We start from the raw sequence: 21,968 nt of genomic DNA, 5'->3' as shown, positions 1-21,968 counted from the left end.
CTTTTTTAGGTAGTCCTGAGAGGAGTGCGTTACAGTAATCTAGTCGACTGAAAACAAACGCGTGAATTAATTTCTCCGCATCTTTCAATGATATAAGAGGTCTAACTTTAGCTATGTTTCTTAAGTGAAAAAATGCTGTCCTAGTGGTCTGATGAATATGCGATTTAAAATTCAGATTGATGGGGTTGTATAAAATAATTTAAACACTGCTTAATACTAAAATACATAAATACAAAAGCAATTAGATGAAATAAATGAAAATTTTACCTCACTTTACTTTTTAACAATGTCCATTTTTCACAATTGTAGATACCGTCGTTCTCGGCAAACGGTATGCAACAGCCATGTCCCGGATACGCATGCCACCTTCATACTTTTCAACAATCAATTAAAATTTACATGAAAAAAACACAAAATCACGTTGTGACGATGCAGGTTTGCTGTATGCTCCCATCTGCTGCCGGGGAGCCCTTGAACCCTACACCGTCGGTAATGTGCCTCGCTGCTAACCTCATCGGTAAAGCAAGGGGATGGTGAAAAAGTGCAAAGTGCTTTTATTAAAGCAATTAACAAAACAAGGTGTTCAAATTAAAGTGCAGTCTCCAAAGTTCCAATAAATAATCCATAAAATCAGAAGTGAAACGTGGAGGTTAAAAACAATAGAAAAAAGTTTTCTTAAAAACAATGAGGTTAAAATACAGCAGGAAGCATTCTTTAAAAATAAAAAAAAACAAGAAGAAGCCCGGTGCCTTTTTATCTGGCGGCCCCCCTGCTTCCCAAAAGGGGAGTCGCCCTACTTGCAGCTGACGTTAACTCTTCCTACTTCACTCGCTCTCGCTCTCTCTCTCTCACTCACTCAACCTCCCGTCTGTTCTTTCTTTTTACTCCCCTTCTAGCTGACTCGCGCTTCTGTTTATCAAGATAAGCAGCCCCAGGAACAATCATGAATGCGGACGGTCCCTCACAAGTGCACTTTGGCGAGAAACGCCCACATCGCTAATCGCCCTGACAACCTTCAGCCACATAACCACCACGCCCCCCACCAAGCTGCGAGCGCGGTGATTATTTATTTTAAAGCTGGACTTTAATATATTTATATATTTCAATATTTATTAACTCAGCAACAGAAATGATTCACTCTGCTATCAACACTCTAATGAATTAATTATTCTGATTCTAGAATGCTGTTGACCTCAACCAGGGGATGTTTGGAAGGAACAAACTTCTATCAGCATGATCCATATGTGGACACAACAAGCTAAACCTTCTCTATCCAAATGTTAAATGTAAATCTGTGGCACAACTGGGCAGTTCTGACCATCTCACTGCCACTTACAAGCCTGTTATTAGCCACCAGCAGCACTCAGCTCTCTTTTTATTCAAGCGAGAATTTCTTATGTGTTGTTTGGGGGATTGCTGTTTTTATTTTTGTGTTTTGCTCAGGTTTCTTTAACTCAGCATTTCACTACAATTTGCACTGTGCGTATAAATTAAATTTGATTTTGATTTAAAGGCTGCACAGGCTGTGAGATAAACACTTGGGCACTGACTTATTCTTTATTTTGATTTATACCATTTTATAAGCAGCAACCAGCATTTTTACATCAGTTTTCCTTATTTTTACTGCGCCATTTATTGAAAATCCTTCTTAAAAGCAATTTTCAGCACATTGTGTGGTGTAGACATAGCACATTACACATTTTTGGAGATGCAGAGATTCTCAGGTTTGTTTTATGCTGCAGTTTCGACACATGCCCGGCCTGTAAGTCGAAACACTGATTTTTGTAGATGAGTGGTTTATAATGAGTAGCTAAATTCAACCCATCCATCTTCATTTCATGAGATTGCTTTTCAAAGTGAGGAGCTGGTTCAACTTTATACAATAAAGAATATTAAAATTCAATGACTAGCAATGCAAGCAGAAAAAAAAATTGCAGCGTATATAAAATAGTATTGTCTGTGAATTGTGGCAACAGGGCCTATAATCAACATTAATTGCCTTTTATAGTGGCTTTATACAAGTGGCTGATTTGAAAACTACATTTGTGCAGTACAGATGAATGGCTGTATGTACTGTAGGAAGCTGAGCTGGAGTAGCACCAATCTTGTTTAAACTTTTTTAAGGACATTATTGTTTGCACTGTTGAATGTTTAAAATATGGGATATTCCATTTTTGAATAGCTTCAGAGAATAAAAAGAAAAAGAAACACCATAACATTCTGAAAGCCACCAAATTTAGCATTATAGTAAACTAGAGTCCACCCGAGAACCTGAGATGCAAGTCCATTGCAGGGCTCACTCATAGGGCTAATTTGAACTTGCTGGTTAACCTGCGTGATAGACGGCCAGGACCCCCTGAGGATTGAAGGATGGTGGGAAGCAGCTACTTTTGGACACTGGCTCCCCCAAAATGCTACATAGCAGCTTCCCTGGTGTGTAGCTGTTCCCCCGGATTTCCACAGGGCATCCTGGGACTTGGAGTTCAGTTTCTCAGCCCTGTTGGGTACCGTGGGTGCTGCCAAGAAGAGCTGTGAAAAGACCCGAGGAGCCATGCCTCATCCATAGCCCGGAAGTACTCACAAGTCACGAGGATGGAAGCTCCGAAGTACTTCCGGGCTGAAGAAAAAGCCAGTTCTCAATCTCACGTGGACGGAAGGACAGGTCAAGGACTATATAAAGGACTGTTGTGAACCCAGCAAGCGAGCCGGAGTCGGGAGGAGTAGGACAGAGCTTGCTGGGAGGTGTGGAGGAGAGGTTTATGGTTATTATTATTGTTGTTGTTGAATTGCCTGTTTATTGTGGTGGAGGTGCTTCAGGGCACTATAACAGGAAGAAAAGAATTAAAAGATCTTCTTGTGGCTTTTTACCCGTGTCCAGATCGTCTGTCTGTTAGGTTTAAAGTGGTAACAGCGACTCCTAGCGTCTTATACTTGATATGCACATCTTTCTTCGGGGTCCTTCTCTGGAGTGTGATGATGACTGCAGGTTTTTGTTCAATCCCAGTTTCTTAATTCGTTGCTGATAACAGGATTACCATTTAATTCTGTCACTAGTTAGTGTTTTCATTATGTCACAACATGTCATTTTTTTTGTTTCCCTTGTGAATCTCATCCAAATGATTTGTTGACCAGAAGAGATTAGCAATTTTCAATCCTTCACTTATGTTCTTCTACTTATTAAAAATCCAGCCATGGTACCTGTAGAAGACAAGTAATAGAATAATTCACAAATAATTGCTATCTCTTGCCCTACGTGTACTTTTAGCTCCTTTTCTCTGTATATGTTGTGTGTGTGAACGTCTCTTAACCGGCACTCTGTCTTTCTCTAACATGTTCCCATAAAGCCTGCTTCTCAGACTCTGTCTCCTGTGTGGCCCCAAGTTAACAAGTCGGAAGAAGTAAGAAGTACGAGACTACAGCATGAAGGTGAAAGAAAGCAACTCCATCGGCAAAGTAAAATGGCCGATGAAAGACAAACTCGCTTAGCCGCTAATACACAAGTGAGGCGAACACATCAGCAAAACGAAAATGCAGACTCTGTTGTTTTCTGACGATTATTAGTAGCTTCTAGTATCACGGGCTTTTTACAGCACAGGCATACACAGCTAGTTATTAATAAACTTATAGAAATTTGAATAAACATGTGTGCACATCCCCTGAGATTAATAATAATTCTTTACATTTCTATAGCTTTTTTCTCACTCCTCAAAGAGCTTTAAATCAAAGGTGGGACGTCACTACAACCACCACTAATTTGTAACAACCACTTGAATGATGCGATGGCTGCCATTTTGCGCCAGTACGCTCACCGCGTTAGCTGTTAGGTGGTGAAAGAGTGAGAGACAGTTAATCAATTAGAGACGTGGGATGATTAGGGGGCCAGAATGACAAGGCCGTGGTTGATGGTTTAGTCTGGATGTCAGCATACATCCTTCTCTTTATGAAGGATGCCCAGGGACCTTTTATGACTACATAGAGTCCGGACCTCGGTTTTATGTCTCATCTGAAGGACAGCACCATTTTTACAGCACAGTATCCTTGCCACTGAACTGTGGCATCGAGATCCACATTCAGACCACAGGGTAAGCACCCACTACTAGACTCCCCAACATCTCCTCCAGCAGCAGCCCAAGATTCTCCGGGTTGGTCTCCCATCCAAGTACTGGCCAGGCCTGATCATGCTTAGCTTCAGTTGGATTTTCCATTCTGAAATGCATGTGGTATGGCTGCTGGCATGTCATTTAAGCTCAAAGTTTTCCTCCGGTGGGTATCTGGCACACCCTTTAAATTAATAAAATGTGTTAATTTTAACAAGCAGTCGTAAATGCCTTTCTCTCCAAAATCCTCAAATATGAATAGCGCCATCACCAGCCCAACAATCGACATAAAGAAGTTAATTCCATTCCTGCGTCTATCGCTGTGAGTCATACTCTGGTAGCAGTGGTTGGGTGAAGAACACACTATTAACCCCGAGATAGAGGATTAGTTTAGCACTGGTGGTGGTGAATTCCTCGATCACAATCACTATGAGTAACTTAAGGCAGGGCAGACCAGCTCACCTTACAAACCCCTGAATTTCCTTGTGGATGGAGTTTGTGTTACCCTCGGGAGGAGGGATTAAAAGAAAGGGGCATGTAGTATGGCTGCTGGCATGGATGGATAGTATTTTTATTTGAGGATTTAGGAGAGAAAGACCTATATGACTGCTTGTTAAAATTAACACATTTCATTCCTTTCAAGGGTGTGTCAGATACACACCAGAGGAACACTTTGAGCCAACATGACGCAGCTGCTCCTGCATGGAGGACTTTGTTTAAATTTCCAATAGAAAAACAACTAGGTGACTTGCAGTGGAGGAGTTTAAATGTAACAATCACGACTAATTGTTCTTTACAAACAGTTTGCTCTAGCCTTACAGATCAGTGTCTCTATCTATTAACCCTCAGATAGAGGATTAGTTTAGTACTGATGGTGGTGGACTCCTCGATCACAATCACTATGGCTCACTTAAGGCAGACCCGCTCACCTCGTAAACCCTTGAATGTCCTTGTGGATGGAGTTTGTGCTACCCTCGGGATGGGAGCTTAAAAGAAGGGGGCAGTGCAGTGACCCCTGGGTTATGACCTGAGATGGATATGCTCCTCAGTTGGCCATTGACTGCCTGAGGGGACGAGAATAACCCTGAGAAGGCGGCTATATAGAGGGGGGTCACAGACACAGCACTCATAGAGCACTTCAATCACATCCCCTGGCCGCTAAAGCCCATCTGTCTGGACTTTTTAAGGGTTATTTAACAACAATTGATGAAAAGAGACTAATTCCATTTCTCTGTCTCTCGCAAACCCCTAGGTCATTATAAAATATATCAGCATACAGTGAAGTTGCAACGTTTCCAAATGTTTAAAGACAAGTCAAATGGGCCATCATGAAGATTTTCTTTATAAACTTGAATGTAAGACCAAAATTATACAGAGATTGCATGTTGCAATAATTGGTAATAATATTTTGTATATTGTAAGTCTGATGTTTTAATAAGATAAATGAGCAAGATTCCTGTATAATACTAACCTAGTGTCTATTGATGGGTATTATTATTTTTTTTTTCCTTTTTTAGTGTCCAGTTGGTCTAAGGCCTATGAAGGATGGATCAGGTTGCTACGACTATTCTAAAGGTACAGATTGTTCAGACGGGTTTAACGGAGGATGTGAGCAACTTTGTCTTCAGCAGCTGGTGCCTTTACCTGAAGACCCCTTGTCCAATAATGTTCTCATGTTCTGTGGGTAAGAAATTTATGCTATTGCAGATCATTCTGTATAGAAAAGAATATGTTTTAGTTAATAAGAAGAAATAGTTAGTTGCCAATAATGCACAATAAGCAAGATTTACATTTCACAATCTAAATAAATCTTGATAAATATTATTAATCTTTATATATTTACATATTTGTTTCTTTAAAGTATTAGAAAAATGTTTTAACAGAAGTTCCTCTTATGCTTGTCACCTACATCCCACCCTTTGCCTTGCAGGTGTATTCAGCAGGGATTTCAAATTCCTTATGTTGCTGCAGAACTTCAACTGCAATGAAATATGACTTTAAACAAATAATTAATTTAGCTGGATTTTTTAACACTGAATTCAAAATGGGGCGGCATGGTGGTGCAGAGGGTAGCGCTACTGCCTCGCAATTAGGAGACCCGGGTTCACTTCCCGGGTACCTCTGCGTGGAGTTTGCATGTTCTCCCCGTGTCTGCGTGGGTTTCCTCCGGGCGCTCCGGTTTCCTCCCACAGTACAAAGACTTGCAGGTTAGGTGCATTGGTGATCCTAAATTGTCGCTTGGTGTGTGGGTGTGTGTGTGTGCCCTGCAATAGGCTGTCACCTGCCTGGGGTTTGTTTCCTGCCTTGCACCCTGTGTTTGCTGGGATTGGCTCCAGCAGACCCCCGTGACCCTGTAGTTAGGATATAGCAGGTTGGATAATGGATGGAATTCAAAATGTCTTCCCTCAAAAGGAGAAAGTTTGGCTGTATTGCAGGGATGGTATTTTTGACACAGAGGCTTTAAAACTTGTATCGGTTTAATGAAGGTTAATCGAAGCTTTACACCAACTTGACTGATGACATCCAAATCTTCAGACATTTACATTAAAGTAAATACCAGGCTATATTTTTCTTCTGTACTGGAACTTCTAATGTGTCATTAACACTTTAACCTACTGCGGGCACATTCTCTAAACTCTCTTATTAGTGTCCAGTTCCACAAGAACTTTCCCTAAACCCTACTATAATTTTCTTTTCTCCTTAGCGCAATTATTCCCAAAGTACTAATTAAAAATATTAATCTTTCACATTGCCTCACGGCAAAAAAAAAGGATACCTGACATGATAATTATGAATCATTGGTGGCTTATTGTGTATGGTAGCTTATCGCCTGATCTGAGCAGTGGCACATTTTGGTTGTTTACATCGCTATAGTAATGGCCTTGTCAGGCTGTATTAACCTGGGTAATATTAGTTGGCATTCCGTAATATAAATGAGAATTTTAGTGCCAGCTACAGGGTAGCTGATAGAACTGCAAGCTTGCGAACGTCTCACAATAATTCCAACTAAGGTGACACCTGCAAGCAGTACTTTTAAGGATAGTGAGCTACCTAAACTAGCCATGTGAAGAGGGAGAAGCTGTTGGAATTTGGTTTAGGTGAGCACTGGTCTAGTGCTACAAGTACAATATTCATAATGGCATAAAATTATATCTTTAGGACTGATCTCCTTCTTCTGGCTGCTCCATATCTTTCTGTCCTCGTTATGTTGTTCTGTCACACCCATCACCTACATGTCCTCTCTCACCACATCCATAAACCTTCTCTTAGGCCTTCCTCTTTTCCTCTTGCCTGGCAGCTCTATCCTTAGCATCCTTTACCCAATATACTCAGTATCTCTCTTCTGCACATGTCCAAACCAACGTAATCTCGCCTCTCTGACTGTCTCCTAACCATCCAACCTGAGCTGACCCTCTAATGTCCTGATTCCTAATCCTGCCCATCCTCATCACACCCAAAGCAAATCTTAGCATCTTTAACTCTGCCACCTCCATCTCTGTCTCCTTCGTTTTGGTCAGTGCCACCATCTCCAACTCATATAACATAGCTGGTCTCACTACCGTCTGTCACAAATCATCTTTAGGACTAATACTAACATGATTATCATAAGAACACACAGAGTATTCATGGGCTTTTAGTGTTTTGGTTCCCAAGTCCAATAGTAACTATGCTATTAAGATGGGTGAGGAGTACTTGGGCTGTGTCAAGTTCATGGCTGCTATGATTTCTTTAACCCACCAGATGTCACTATTTTTGAAGCTTCGGATTCATAAGCTTCATGTGGTTTCATCCGCCCATCACTACTCAATCGACTATAAGGCAGGGGTGAGCAACATCAGTCCTAGAGGGCCACAGTTGCTGCAGTTTTTTATTCAAACCAAGTTGCTTAATTAGACATCAGTCCCTGGTAATAACAGATCTTAATTTATTTTATGGCTTGTTATTGTTTTAACCCTGCAATGTCAGGCCATTCTTATATTGTAGATTTTTTTTTCTATTCCAAGGATATCACCCAAAAGAACTGTAGCCTGAAGCAGATGAGTAACTCTCAGTCCTTCATTTTTTTTTTAATTAATTTTATTACAATCCATACAAAGCAATCAAGAAAAATTGAGTTAAGAACAGATCGATCCCCACACCTGAGAGAGAGAGCAAGCCAATAAAATAAAAATGTAAGGCTTGTAAACATACCTAAATTAATAAATTCTCTGTGGTTTATGAACTTATTTTAAAATATTACTGATTAGATCCTGCCATGTTTTGAAAAAAGTCTGTATGGATCCTCTGAGTATTTGATTTTTTCCAATATCAAATAATATAACACATCGGTTTCCCACTGACTTAAAAGAGGAGAGTTTGGGTTCTTCCAGTTTATCAAAATAAGTCTGCGTGCCAGCAGTGTAGTGAATGCAATCACAATTTGTTTGTCCTTCTCCACTTTAAACCCATCTGGAAGAACCCCAAACACAGCTGTTAATGGGTTAGGAGGGATTGTGAGTCCAAGGCTGTCTGAGAGGTAATTAAAAATGTTTGTCCAGAATAATGTTAATTTGGTGCAAGCCCAGAACATGTGATCCAGTGAGGCTGGGGATTGGTTGCGACGTTCGCAGGTTGGATCATGCCCTGGAAACATTTTGGAGAGTTTTAGTCGAGACAGATGTGCTCCATATATAATTTTGAGTTGTATAATTGTATGCTTTGCGCATATGGAGCTCGAGTGAATTCTCTACATTGCTACTTTCCACTCATTTTCTGATATATTAATTGAGAGATCTTTTTCCCAGTGTCCTCTTGGATCTTTGAAGGGAAGGGATTGTAAAATGAGTTTATATATTGTAGAGATGGAGTCTAATTCCTTGAGATTGAGCAATATTTTTTTCAGCGTGGATGAGGGTGCAAGATGAGGAAAATCTGGAAGGTTCTGTTTAACAAAGTTCCTGATTTGAAGATAGTGAAAGAAATGTGTAGCTGGAATGTTAAATTTGGAATGTAATTGTTCATAGGATGCAAAGATGTTGTCTAAATAAAGAACTCTAAGCAAGTTAATTCCAATTTTTTTCCAGATATTAAAAACTGCATATGTTTGTGAAGGTTGAAAGAGGTGGTTCTCTTGCAGGGGTGCCACAGATGGAAGCTTCTCCGTCTTAAAATGCTTTCTACATTTTCCTTCATTTTTTCTTCTTCTTCAGTTTCCTTCTAAGTATTTTATTAAATCAAATCGTACATGATGAACACACAGGTGTAATCAGAAACAAGTCAGATGGAGCACTGCTGGTTCCCTAGTCGTTTGCATCTTATTGCTACTAAGGAGCCATTAAAAACTGAATGCAGCTGTTAAGGCTAAAATAATAAATTAATGGTGGGAAATCTTAACAAGCAATACATCTAAAATAAAGCATTGGAATGTTGCTTGAGCAACAAGTGCTTCATCAGCAAGAATTAATTTCTAGAAAATCTGCTGAAACAGAAGCCTGCAGTCACTGCAGCCCTCCAGGACCAACATTGCTTATCCCTGGCTGTAAGGGAATTCAAATACATTGTTCATAGGATGCCTAATAATTAGTTTGATGTTAAGCTTATTGTTTTTATTTATCTATTTATTTATCAACAGCAATAGTAATTTTCTGGATAATTCCAGATCTCTATTACTGTCCAAGGTGACTTAGAAGTTCAGCCTGTAGTATAGGGGTGGCCATTGCTGATGCCAGAGAGCTGCAGCAGCTACAGGTTTTCATTCTAAGCACTTTTTAAATTAGTGACTAGATTTTGCTGCTAATTAACTTTTTCCTCCACTTTAATTGGCTTGTTATTTAAGACTCAGACCCCTTAATTTTTTTTCTCAATTCACAGCCAAACAGTAACGAGACACAAAAGGAGCCAACAAATGACCAGCTAAACCCATGTCCATCGTGCAGTATCTTACAATTTGTTCAGGTCCACAAAACATTTTGAAGTTGCTCTTATAAAAAAAAAAATCAACAGTTTTTTGAAATGTCTGCTGTGGCTGAATGAGAGCACCAACAAGCCAAGAATGAAATAAGAGGATTAATTAACAATAATAATCGACTACTAATTTAGAAACAGGTTGGAGTGAAATTGGTTGAAGTTTGAGGGCCCTCACTTAGCTGGTCATTCTGTTTGTTTACTTCACATCTCACGTTTGTGTGGCTGCCATTTAAGAAGAAAATAAGCAATTTAGAAGACTTGGTCTTAAAAAAAAGAAAGGCTATTAAAATGAAGGGAAAAGAAGTCAATTAACAGTAGAAATTGGTCACTGATTAGGAAAGTGGCAGGAAGTAAAGTCTGCAGTCCTCCAGAATTGGAGTTGGACGCCACTGTTATAGTACATTTTTAAGGAGTGTTTGTATATAATGCACAAAACGCTTATTGCGATAGCCCACATCTGTCTTTCCATCCGTCCGTTTGCCTGCATGCAGCAACTTGGCACCCAGTGGACCAGTTTTATTGATATGTGGAACACGTATTCTTTAGAGACATTTGTTGGGACTAGTTATCTACAGGAAAAGATCACACTTTACAAAGTTTTGAAATTTCAAACTCTATCATTGAAAAGCGTTAGTGAGTTTGCAAACCTGTCTGAACCTGTGCGACTTAAACCACAAATCAGATTACTGTTTCAATTTTACCTTGACAGTGAATACACCAACTTGTGTATTTTGTGTGTTTTCCTCTCTTTCACCTCTGATTGCCACTACTGACAGCAAACAGATCCCCAATACAAGTTAATGAAACAAAAGCAAACTGCATGTGCAAGGCAAGAAGTTAGTCTCTGCTGTGTGGCTAGGCGGATGGTCAAATGGCATCTTCAAGTCCATCTGGGTGCTGTGGAAACCTCTACATCAGCATGTTGTTGCTTTTTGAAGTCTTTCCAGTGACTTGAGCACAAATGGAAGAGAACCAGCGGTTTGTGGATAGCGTTTAACCATGGACCTTGTCCATTTTGCCCCCATTTTTGCTTTTCCAGCTAATTTATTTCTGGTTGTGATGGCTAATGCTACCTTGTTATATCACAAGGTATTTCCTATTTTAAAAGATGACATGCAGTTCCAGGTTTCCAAGGTATTGGATAAAGAAAAAAATCTTGAAAATTTTAGTGTCTCTAAGGGACTTTCTATTTCTAGTGTGTTTCAGAATTTTGCCTATAAATATTTTGACAATGACTTTTTAGTTTAGCAATTTCTGGTTTTGGTCACAATATTTTTTCTTTCCTGACCCCTGCATGGTTTTTGAACTACTATACAATACAATACAATATAATGCAATTTATTTTTGTATAGCCTAAAATCGCACAAGGAGTGCCACTATGGGCTTTTACAGGCCCTGCCTTTTGACAGCTCCTCGGCATTGAATCTCTCAGAAAATAAGAAAAAACTCCCCAAAAAACCCTTTTAGGGAAAAAAATTGGAAGAAACCTTGGGAAGAGCAATTGAAAGAGAGACCCCCTTTGTCTCTCATCTTATCCCCTCACTAAGGTAATCTCTTGGTTATTTATTTCAATCCTAAAATAAATGAGTCCTTTGGTTACACTATTTACTATCTCGACAAAATAGGCAGCACCATTATGATTGGACTAACAGACACAGTTAACCCATCTGTAATGGTCACTAAAAGTCACCTGAGGCTGTTCTTTCAGAGGAGATTGAAGGCAATGCAATGACCATTTTCTGCAGGTCATTTAAATTGTTTTGACCTTCTCCTTCACAATCTCTTTGATGAGGACTGGAAACAGCCAGAGAGAGTGATGTGTATCAATTCTAATACTATTTGTTGACACTTCTCCATTAGAAATTTTTGATTTCAACTGAAACATAAATCTGTTAGGATCCTTCATGACCCATTGCACTCGGCTCAGCTTCTATTCACTCTCCTTCTGTCTTTTTCGCGGCTTGAAACACTCTAGATTAGTGCCTTCAGATTTTGTAACAGTACATAAAAACAAGTGGTGAAATGAGTGAACTTAACATCTTAACCTTTAAATTATATAAACGTCTAAATGTATTTGTAAAAAATTAGATAAATGCTGATTAATGTTGTCCTTATATTGTATGTTTGTCTTGATGATTTGTTCACATGGGCTTTAGCAAATCGGATTCAATGCAGCTGATGTTTTTAAAGTAATAAAGTATATGACTGAAAATGCATTATTATATAAAACTGAAGAAATGCAGGGTAGGAAAACATTAAGCTGCTTTTAGAGCTATCAAATAAAATATTACAATAGCGTAACAACACACTGGAGACCAGATTTGATTCCTCTGGCTCTTTTCTTGTATTTATTTTGCCTCACTGATGGCCCAGCTGCTAGCTTCATCCGTTTAAAGTGCTCCTGCAGCTATCATGCCATCCTTGACCTGCTCTCTTTGAGATCACTCATCATATGGATACATGCGTCGGCTCTCAATCAGGGTAACTCATGTTTCCCATCAGTTACAATGTTATATATTCTGCAGCTACTTCCACATGCAAGGCTGTTTCCTGCCTGCTTCATATTTTTCTGTTCTCAATCTATGTGAATACAATGATAGGGGTCCTTTCTGTCATTTAGGGTATTTATTTTCTCTCATAAAGCATGTGTATTTAAAGTGATGTGGTTGACTAAATGTTGGAGATAATAATAGAACAACACAACCTAAAAATGTTCCTTTCGGATAACGATGTGGCAACTTGAACCCTGAAAGATGCCTACAGTGCCTGTCAGTCCTCAGTTCTCCACATAGGGGCTCACTATAGTCGGTGAGAACAACATATGAGTGCCCCCACTTATAACCCATACCTAATTGCTAATGTGGCCTTCAAGAATACCCATGGAATCAATTGTTTTTTATAGATAGATAGAGTGAGAGAGAGAGAGAGAGAGAAAGAGATAGATAGATAGATAGATAGATAGATAGATAGATAGATAGATAGATAGATAGATAGATACTTTATTAATCCCAAGGGGAAATTCACATACTGAATTATACACATACTAAATTCACATTACCGATAAGTAAAGAGGCAAATTTCCTGCATATGCTGTTGTTACAGGTCATTGGTTACAGATGTCTACAGGAAGTTTTGAGAATGACACAAGTATCGGTTTTCACAAAGTTTGCTGCTTCACTGTTTTTAGATCTTTTTGTCAGAAGTTTCTTTCTGTGGTATAGTGAAGTATAATTACAAGCATTTCATAAGTTTCAAAGGCTTTTATTGATGATTACATTAAGTTTATGCAAAGAGTCAATATTTGTAGTGTTGGCCCTTCTTTCTTTTTCAAGATCTCTGCGATTCACCCTGCTATGCTGTTAATCAACTTCTGGGCCCAATCCTGACTGATGGCAGCCCATTCTTGCATAATCAATGCTTGGAGTTTGCCACAATTGCTGGGTTTTTGTTTGTCCACCCAGCTCTTGAGGATTGACCACAAGTTCTCAATGGGATTAAGGTCTGGGGAGTTTCCTGGACATGGACCCCAAATTTCAATATTTTCTTCCCCGAGCCACGTTGTCACTTAATGCCTGATGCTCCATCATGTTGGAAAAAGCATTGTTCATCATCAAACTGTTCTTGAATGGTTGGGAAACCTTTCTCTCAGAAGATGTTTTGGTCCCATTCTTTATTCATGGCCGTGTTCTTAGGCAAAATTGTGAGTGAGCCTACTCCCTTTGCTGAAAAGCAACCCCACACATAAATGGTCTCAGGATGCTTTACTGTTGGCATGATACAGGACTGATGGTAGCACTGCTCACCTTCTCTTTTTCCCGGATTCCCCAAACAGTCGGAAAGGGGAGAGAAAATGACTTGACCTCAGCAGTCCAATCCCTGTACCTTTTGCAGAATATCAATCTCTCCCTGATATTTTTCTTGGCTTCTTTGCTGCCCTTCTTGACACCCACCAGGCCTTCCTCCAAAAGTCTTCGCCTCACTGAGTGTGCAGATGCACTCACACCTGCCTGCTGCCATTCCTGAGCAAGCTCTGCACTGGTGGTGCCCCAATCCTGAGCCTTAAATCAACTTTAGGAGATGGTCCTGGTGCTTGCTGGACTTTCTTGGGCACCCTGAAGCCTTCTACACAACAATTAAACCTCTGTATTCTAACTCAATCAACATGATCTCCAGCCTTGCCCTTGTCGACACTCTCACCTGTGTTAACGAGAGGATCACTGAGATGATGTCTGCAGGTCCTTTTATGGCAGGGCTGAAATGCAGTGGAAATGGGTTTTTTGGGATTAAGTTAATTTTGATGGCAAAGAAAGACTTTGCAATTAATTGCAATTCATCTGATCACTCTTCAGAACATTCTGGAGTAGATGCAAATTGTCATCGTAAAAACTGAGGCAGCAAACTTTGTGAAAATTGATATTTGTGTCATTCTGAAAACTTTTGGCCATGACTGTAGATATTTACATGTCTTGCAAAGGAGTCACATACTTTGAAAATCAAACTGTTTTCAATGGTATCTCATCAACATACTGAAATATGATAGCAGAACTGCTGCTTCCTTAGAAAATGTTTGCACTTGGTTTGAAAATGAACATGTTCTGGGGATATTGGTCTCTAACCAACAAACACTGGCATCTGTACCTCCTGATAGTGTGCAACAGTACAATTGCTTAACCAATGAAAGTGTGTCTACACTATTGTTAACCAAAGGAAATTGGTATGTACCATTGTTTAGCCAATCAGCACTTTGATCTAGGAAGAGACTGAAGCAGTTATATACCTCTGGGAAAATCAGAATCAAATAAAGTATGGCTGCAGATTCCTAACTGCTGCCTGCATAGAGTTGCAACAATGGCTTGTACCTGACCCAGGGTCCCCTAGGCCTGTGGCTGGTAACACTACTTACCAGCCAATGATATTTTACATTTGCCGCATTGTTCTTCTATTGGGAATGTCTCTCCTCAGCCTGATAACCCTGTTGAAAGAGAATAGTGTCAGTCTCTCCTCTGCCAGACGCATTCAATTTATCACTCATGTGGTATCAATTTAAATAAAATAACGCCAGTAACAAGAAAATATTATGTAATGGAAAAAAATATACTGTGTATATATTGTGATGTGTGAGTCCCTGTCTTGCACCCCAAAACACGAGGCTGAGTCTCAGTACTTTAAGTTTATTCAGCTTGAAACAGGAAAAGCACAGTTATTTATTGTAGCGGGATCCACCACTCTCCTGTACGCAGACACAGCAATCAAGTAGGGCCATGGCCAAGTAATCCTGTTCCCTGTATTTATAATGTTACTTGCATCACCCATTGATGACAGGGGCTTATAGCAGGAATGCAATTGGCTTGGATTTGCTTTTGCTGCGAGCTGCTACAGTGCTGGGAGCCTGCAGTTGCACTGGCAACTGATAGGCTGTCTTCCACAGACGCAGCAATCATGCTTTTTTGACGTTCTTCGGTGTGTCATTCCGTTGGGGGGAGTCCCAGAAGAGTTTAGAAACCTTACATGTATATTTTTTATATTTTTATTTTACTATTATATTGTATTGACTTGTGTTCTGTTCTGTGTATTGTATTGTATTGACCCCCTTCTTTTTTATACCCGCTGCATGCCCAACCTACCTGGAAAGGGTCTCTCTCTGATCTGCCTTTCCCAAGGTTTCTTCCATTTTTTTACCTACTACTGTTTGTTTTTTTTTTTTTGGGAGTTTTTCCTTGTCTTCTTAGAGAGTCAAGGTTGGGGAGCTGTCAAGAAGCAGGGCCTGTTAAAGTCATTGCAGCATTTCTTGTGTGATTTTGAGCTATACAGAAAATAAATTGTATATATATAAATAGCAGAGTCAGGAGATGCTTTAGAAAGCTTACTGAAGATTGGCAGCAATGATAAAAAGAGGAGGTTGTCCTGGGTGGCTTTTAGATTCAACTGTCATGCTGACCTATAGATTACATTCTCCGATGTCCAGATGGAGTGGTATCTCTTTCTATGACGTCACCACTCTGAACTTTCCCACAGGCCTTTTTGTGTCAGTAATTCACAAGGAGTTCCAGGCCTTGTGATGTTATACACATATCATTAGGTCACTACCCTGACGATGGGAAGCTCTGCCTGAAAACTTTGATTCTCGTATTTTTATCTGTGCAGTCCTTTGCTCTCGCCATGGTAAATTGTATTCAAGAGTCCTTTGCAGACCATTTGAGCATTTACTTTTCATTGAGGTAGATTTTTTTAAAGATAGCTTTTAACATAGCATCTGTAGTTCCAAATTTATGATTTCATTAATTCAGCACATTCATCAGAATTGTCAACTAAACTGACCAGTTTTTGAGCTTATGGTAGGAAAACCTGAGTACTCAAAATAGAATCCAATCAGACACGAGGAAAATAGGCAATGTGGTGAAAACAGAAACAAAGGTCAAGGGTTGGGGTGCCGAATGGTGTTATATATACATATATTGTTTTTGGTATAAAATCAAAAATCAAGTCACCAAAAAAACTCAATAATATAATGCCTTTACAGATGTGGGTGATGGTTCAAGTGGTTCAAGTTGAAGTCAATGAGGCAGAAGAGGTGAGTTCAGGTGCACCAATTCCAAAATTGACGTCATGTGCCATCAGCCTTTGATTCTGTGGATTTGCAGAAGGAAGGAGAGCAGAGACATTAAGAAGAAGTGCCAACCTACAATTCAGGGTGGAATTGCATGTCAAGAAGCCCTGAAGTTTTCTCCCAGGCATATGTGTGTTACAGCAGGAACCTCCTTGGGACAGGGTGTGGACTCAACAGAGTGTCAGAAGTGTGGCACATGTTGACTCCAACACATCTAAATTCTATTTAAATAGCAATCGTGATCACTATTTTATTGTTTCCAAGATGGCTGCCCTTTATTGCAACAAGCCTGAGAGACTCCTACATATGAACAACTCGATTCAATGTACAAGTCTTAACAAAGTTAGGATTGCATTTAATAAATAAAGAAAGGATCATTTGCAAAACACAGTTTAAAAATACATTAGTTTGGACCAATCAACAATGGATTCTGAAAATATTCAGTCCTCTTCACTTTCTGCACACTTTATTGTGATGTATATTTCATTTTGCATGGATACACCTGTTTTAATAAAGTATATGGAAAGAAATACAAAAAAAGTGAAGAACTGCTGAGTTGCTAAACTTCTCTGGACTTCAAAACATTTGGATGATGCTCTCAGAAAGGAAAAATCTATAAGAAAGACATGATGTGGCAAAATGAAAACACTAAAAAGACATATAATCTACGTAATTAAGCAATTGAGTTGTAACCCAAACCTGCAACTCAGCATGGCTTTCCAGGACCAAACCTGAGCCGTCTTGATGTAGTCAATCCATAGGCAAGCTAGCAAGGGAACATTTCAAAAAGTATTTTGGATTTGGGATGGCACGTTATTGCTGCTGTCTCACAGTAAGGAGATCAAGGTTCACGTCCCAGGGTCCTCCCTGCGTGGAGTTTGGATGTTCTCTCTGTGTCTGTGTGGGTTTCCTCCCACAGTCCAAAGACATGCAGGTTAGGTGCATTGGCAATCCTAAATTAGCCCTTATCTGTGTTTAAGGTGTGCGTTCAACCTGCAATGGACTGACACCGTATCCAGGGTTTGTTCTTGGCTTGTGCCCAATGCTAGCTGGGATTGGCTCCAGCAGAACCCCATGGAGCTGTTCAGGACTAAGTGGGTTAGAAAATGACGGACTGACTTGGATCAGAAATAAATACATTCATTAGTTAATAAAACAAATGCACATTTTTTCATTCATAAATATACAGTATAACCAATTTAACTATAACTTCAAAATGAAAACACATTTTGTTAACATCAATTTATTTTTGTTGAATGTTTCAATAAGGATACCTATACTAAGATTTAGACTCTTTAATATAATATAAAGGCAAAGCTGCCCCGATATTGGAGCTTGAACCTGAAATTGTTAAACATTTTGTGTTGCACTCTTTAAAAATGTTCACTATGAAAGTACTGTTTAAAATAGTTGACTTAAAGGCCTGTGAGTGCCTTGCGCCTCAGTGTCTGCAAGCCTTATCGGAAATGATTTCCAAAGGTCACATACCTTTATGCATAATACATGTCAGGAAACAAAAGGGACTGTTTGCAAATGCTTTCTCTGGTCTTCCCCATACTGTATGCATACAAAGAGCAAATATTTCTTTTCTCTATAGTAAATATAGAGATAGATCATATTTTAAGCAACTTAAGAGGCAATGTAGTTAATGTTATTGATAGTACCGCCGAAAAAATACAGTACAGTAGTGCAGTAGAATATGACCATTTGTCCATGCAATTTCAAATCAGTTACGATGCAGATGTCTGTCGTCTTATCATTTCATGACGATTGTGCTACACTCTCTTATTTACTGCCATTGTATATTAAGAAAGGATGCAGGCTATAATAAGTGCTCCTTATTTTCCAATATATTTTTTCCAGTTTCTATATAACATGTAGATGATCAAATAACTGCCATAATTAATGTAAAGGAAAGATGCAAATCAAAAATTTTAAGTGTTTATGAGGGGGTCTACACAAGATGTTATCTGAAATCTGTGCCACCGATGTACGTGTTGAGGCAGACGGTCTGGATATCCTGACAATGGAAAGACCAGGAGTAGAGAGTATTTTCAGAGAAGTTTTTCTCCCTTGGGTCGCTAGAGGGCAGCCCCCTTGGCTTCCAGCAGGGCCAGGGGTTATGAGCTCAACCCTGCTGTGTGCCTGTGACCACTGCCAGGGGGTGCCTGGACACTTGCAGGGTCCTATTTGGCAGCATTTCCACCAGACCCAGGAATGCTCCTGGAAGAAGGTCGTTGGGCAGCTGGAGTTAGTCACCACTACTCAATGGCCAGAGTCTGGAGGAAGAAGGATAAAGCCTGTGTGGAGAACTGGAGGCGGAAGGACTGTGCTGCCAATGTTGCTATTATTGTTATATTGCTGTGAATTGGCAGCTGAAGAATAAAGGTGTGTCGGGTTGGGGTGGGCGCCTGGGCTTCACAGTGTTTGGTCTGCAGCTGCTGGTTATGAGTGGACAAACAGCTTTGTAAACACCTTATAGTCTAGAATTCTAGAAATGAAGGGGCCTACATTTAACCTATTGTAATGTTTGTGTGGTGGAGATCATTGTATATTATCAAAACCCAAAATAAATTAGTTTTCAAGTGTAAATTGATATAAAATGACTGTTCATTAAACATTGCTCAAGTGGTGAAACTTTCAAGTTTCAAACAAAACAGATGGATGAATAAAACTTCACTGTGCAATAAACCCTCACAGTACACATTGTACAGCCCTCACTGAGCTTAAAAAGTCTTGGTCTGGTCATTAACTACCAGGTGGATTGGTCCAACTTCCACGTCTGAAACACCACAATGTTTTCACGCTAATTACGTTTCCTTTTTATTGTTTGCTTCTTACCAGTTGCCTTATCTCATTACTTGATATTTAGTGCAGTCCTGAAGCTTAAACCGTAAAGCAGAAGTTACTGCTGGGACAATTTATCAAGCTACTTCTATGGTCAGGTACATCACGTGACAGCTACTTCTGGTGGCTCCATTTTCTGAGCTCCAATGTCAAACTAAAGGACCTGACATCTATGTTGTGTTGTGTGATGTTTTGGAATATGCAGCAGGTACAGCAATACATTCCAGGCTTTTGAAGGTTCATCCCGAAATTTGCTGGTGAAAACAAATTTGCCCAAAGACACATGAGACTTCTTTGGCCTGTTAGGAATGTGCTATTGTTTTTTTGTGATTTTGTTTGAGTTGTGTTAGTAATTTACCTTCACTCCTTTATTTGTCTCCTATTCTTTACTTTTATTTTTATTTAGCCCTGTCTCTTTCTCAGAATTACTGGTTTAGAGCTCTCAGGTGTTCAGTCAAGGATTAGCAGAGTGTCCTATCTAAGGTACCTGCTGCAGTAACGTCAGTGCTGTGGCCCCAGCAGTGTTCTTCGGCTCCCTTTTGTAGTTCTTTGAAAGTCTGCTACTTCTTTAGACCATTTAAATTCTATTTATCTGATTTTTGATCTGACTGTTTTTCAGGATTTTACTTATTCGATTAGCCAGTTTGGTTTGTAATTAGTTTCAGCTTTTGCTTGCTCTTGCTTTGGATTTTTGGCTCCTTCAATTTTGAATTCATTTTTATGATTCAATTTTTCTATATTGGATTTTTTTTTTTTGTATTTTTAAATTCTATCCTTTAAATACAGTTTAATATTAAAAGACTTGCTTTTGGGCAAAAAGTCCAGTTTTGGGACCCTCACTGGATAAACTGTTAACAAGTCCTAAGTCCTGTAGATGTGCTACACAATCAGTCATGAAGAAGCTTTGATTTTGTTTTGAGTTTTTTTTTTTGGTCTAGTCTTGTGGCTAACTATACTTCTCACGCTCCATGCTTAACTTTGTTCTCTTCAACTTAGTACTTAGTAATTGCACAAATGTAGCATAATATGTTTTTGTTTTTTTTACCTGCTCCCTTGGTTAAAGGTAATAAATAAACCTATAATATGGTATCCTCCTTCTTCTAGATGTGTGGAGGAGTACAGGCTGGCAGGTGATGGAAGATCCTGCATTCTGCTCTCTGACGTATGTGAAAGTCCAAAATGCCAGCGACATGACTCCAGACTGAACGACACGCTTTTTGGAGAAATGCTGCATGGTTTCAACAACAAATCCCAAGAAGTCAACCAGGGCCAGGTGTTCCAGATGACATTTAGGTAAATGTCTTCATAATTTCTTCATGTTTCTTGTCCTTCTGCTGAGTTTTTTGTATGATCATATGCAAAATTTGACAAACATCTTCATAAATATATTTCTAATAATTTTTGTTGCTGTTTTTGCATAAGACACAATTTTGATTGATTTATATTAATGTTTCTTTGTTCATTTTCTGCATTTTGTACTATGCGTCTGTTAGATTCCTAGTGTTTTGTGGATGGTTCCCCAAGAGGCTGGACCACCTGCTAATCACTGCCAGTAACTACCCTTCAATCTACTAATGCAGAGGGTCTCTCATAGTTCCAGGTGGTTCATTAAATGTGCTCTGTGAGTTTGGTCAGTTCTTGTGTTTCTCTGTGCTTTGTACCTTTTTGATCTCTGTGCTCTGTTTTTTGACTTTTTGAATTAGTATTTTGTTTGTCTTGGACTGGTGTTGTGCTTTTAGGCAACTTCATTTTTCCATTGTGTCCCTTGGAGCTCCACAGTAGCAATATCACAATGTTTGTGCTGCGTCGTCAGTTGGAAAGGCAGACGTAGCGCATTTTATTGCTACATGCATTACAAAAAATATTCCAATGGTGGTGCCCTACAAACATTAACACTGAGGTCAGTGTTGATTGCTTAGAATTAAACACGTTGATTTGTTTCAAACCTAGTTTTGTTAAACTTGACTTGCTTGTATGGAATGTTATTTGATTTTAATAAACTCAATAAAATGTAAAATAATAAGATTTAAACACAAGTAATATGATCTGACAGCGACTTTGGGTTTATCATGATGATGCTCTTTGTGATCTCATCGTTATTATATTGATTGGATTATTGGATTTAGCAGAGGGGTACTGAGTCTTGAAACAGTTGAATATTATGCAGTTTATATTTTTTATGGCTGTGACAACCTTTAAAAGCAGTTGTATTTCATTGTGTGCCCAGACAAAGAAGTGAGTTTTTGTTTTTGACTTTTTCCTTTCGGCTCTTTGATTTACTTCACGTTGGCCCAATAAACAAACAGAGCACTTGCCTGATAAACTGTGCATGAGAAGACAGGCCCCTTTCTGAATTTCAGTGTGGATGACAAACTTTTAGAAAATGATTTGAAAATGGCATTTTAAAAGTTTCTGTGTTAGTGTTGTATAAGCTGTAGAAGACACCACCAATTAATACCCTATTTATATTT

General features: G+C 39.2%; 1 protein-coding gene across 2 annotated transcripts in view; it reads left to right on the top strand.

The window, feature by feature from the left end:
* Positions 1–21,968, top strand: part of LOC120535132 (astrotactin-2-like) — a 2,291,264-nt gene that overhangs the window by 1,490,371 nt on the left and 778,925 nt on the right. For both annotated transcript variants that reach the window (XM_039762741.1, XM_039762742.1), the window contains 2 exons: positions 5,615–5,781; positions 20,602–20,790. In XM_039762741.1, coding sequence (XP_039618675.1) covers positions 5,615–5,781; positions 20,602–20,790 — 356 coding nt within the window. The remainder of the gene's footprint in view (positions 1–5,614; positions 5,782–20,601; positions 20,791–21,968) is intronic.

Source organism: Polypterus senegalus, chromosome 9, assembly GCF_016835505.1.
Source record: "Polypterus senegalus isolate Bchr_013 chromosome 9, ASM1683550v1, whole genome shotgun sequence".
NCBI classification, from domain to species: Eukaryota; Metazoa; Chordata; class Cladistia; order Polypteriformes; family Polypteridae; genus Polypterus; species Polypterus senegalus.
The sequence above is the reverse complement of the archived record's forward strand: the minus strand, read 5'-3'. Positions and strand labels throughout refer to the sequence as shown.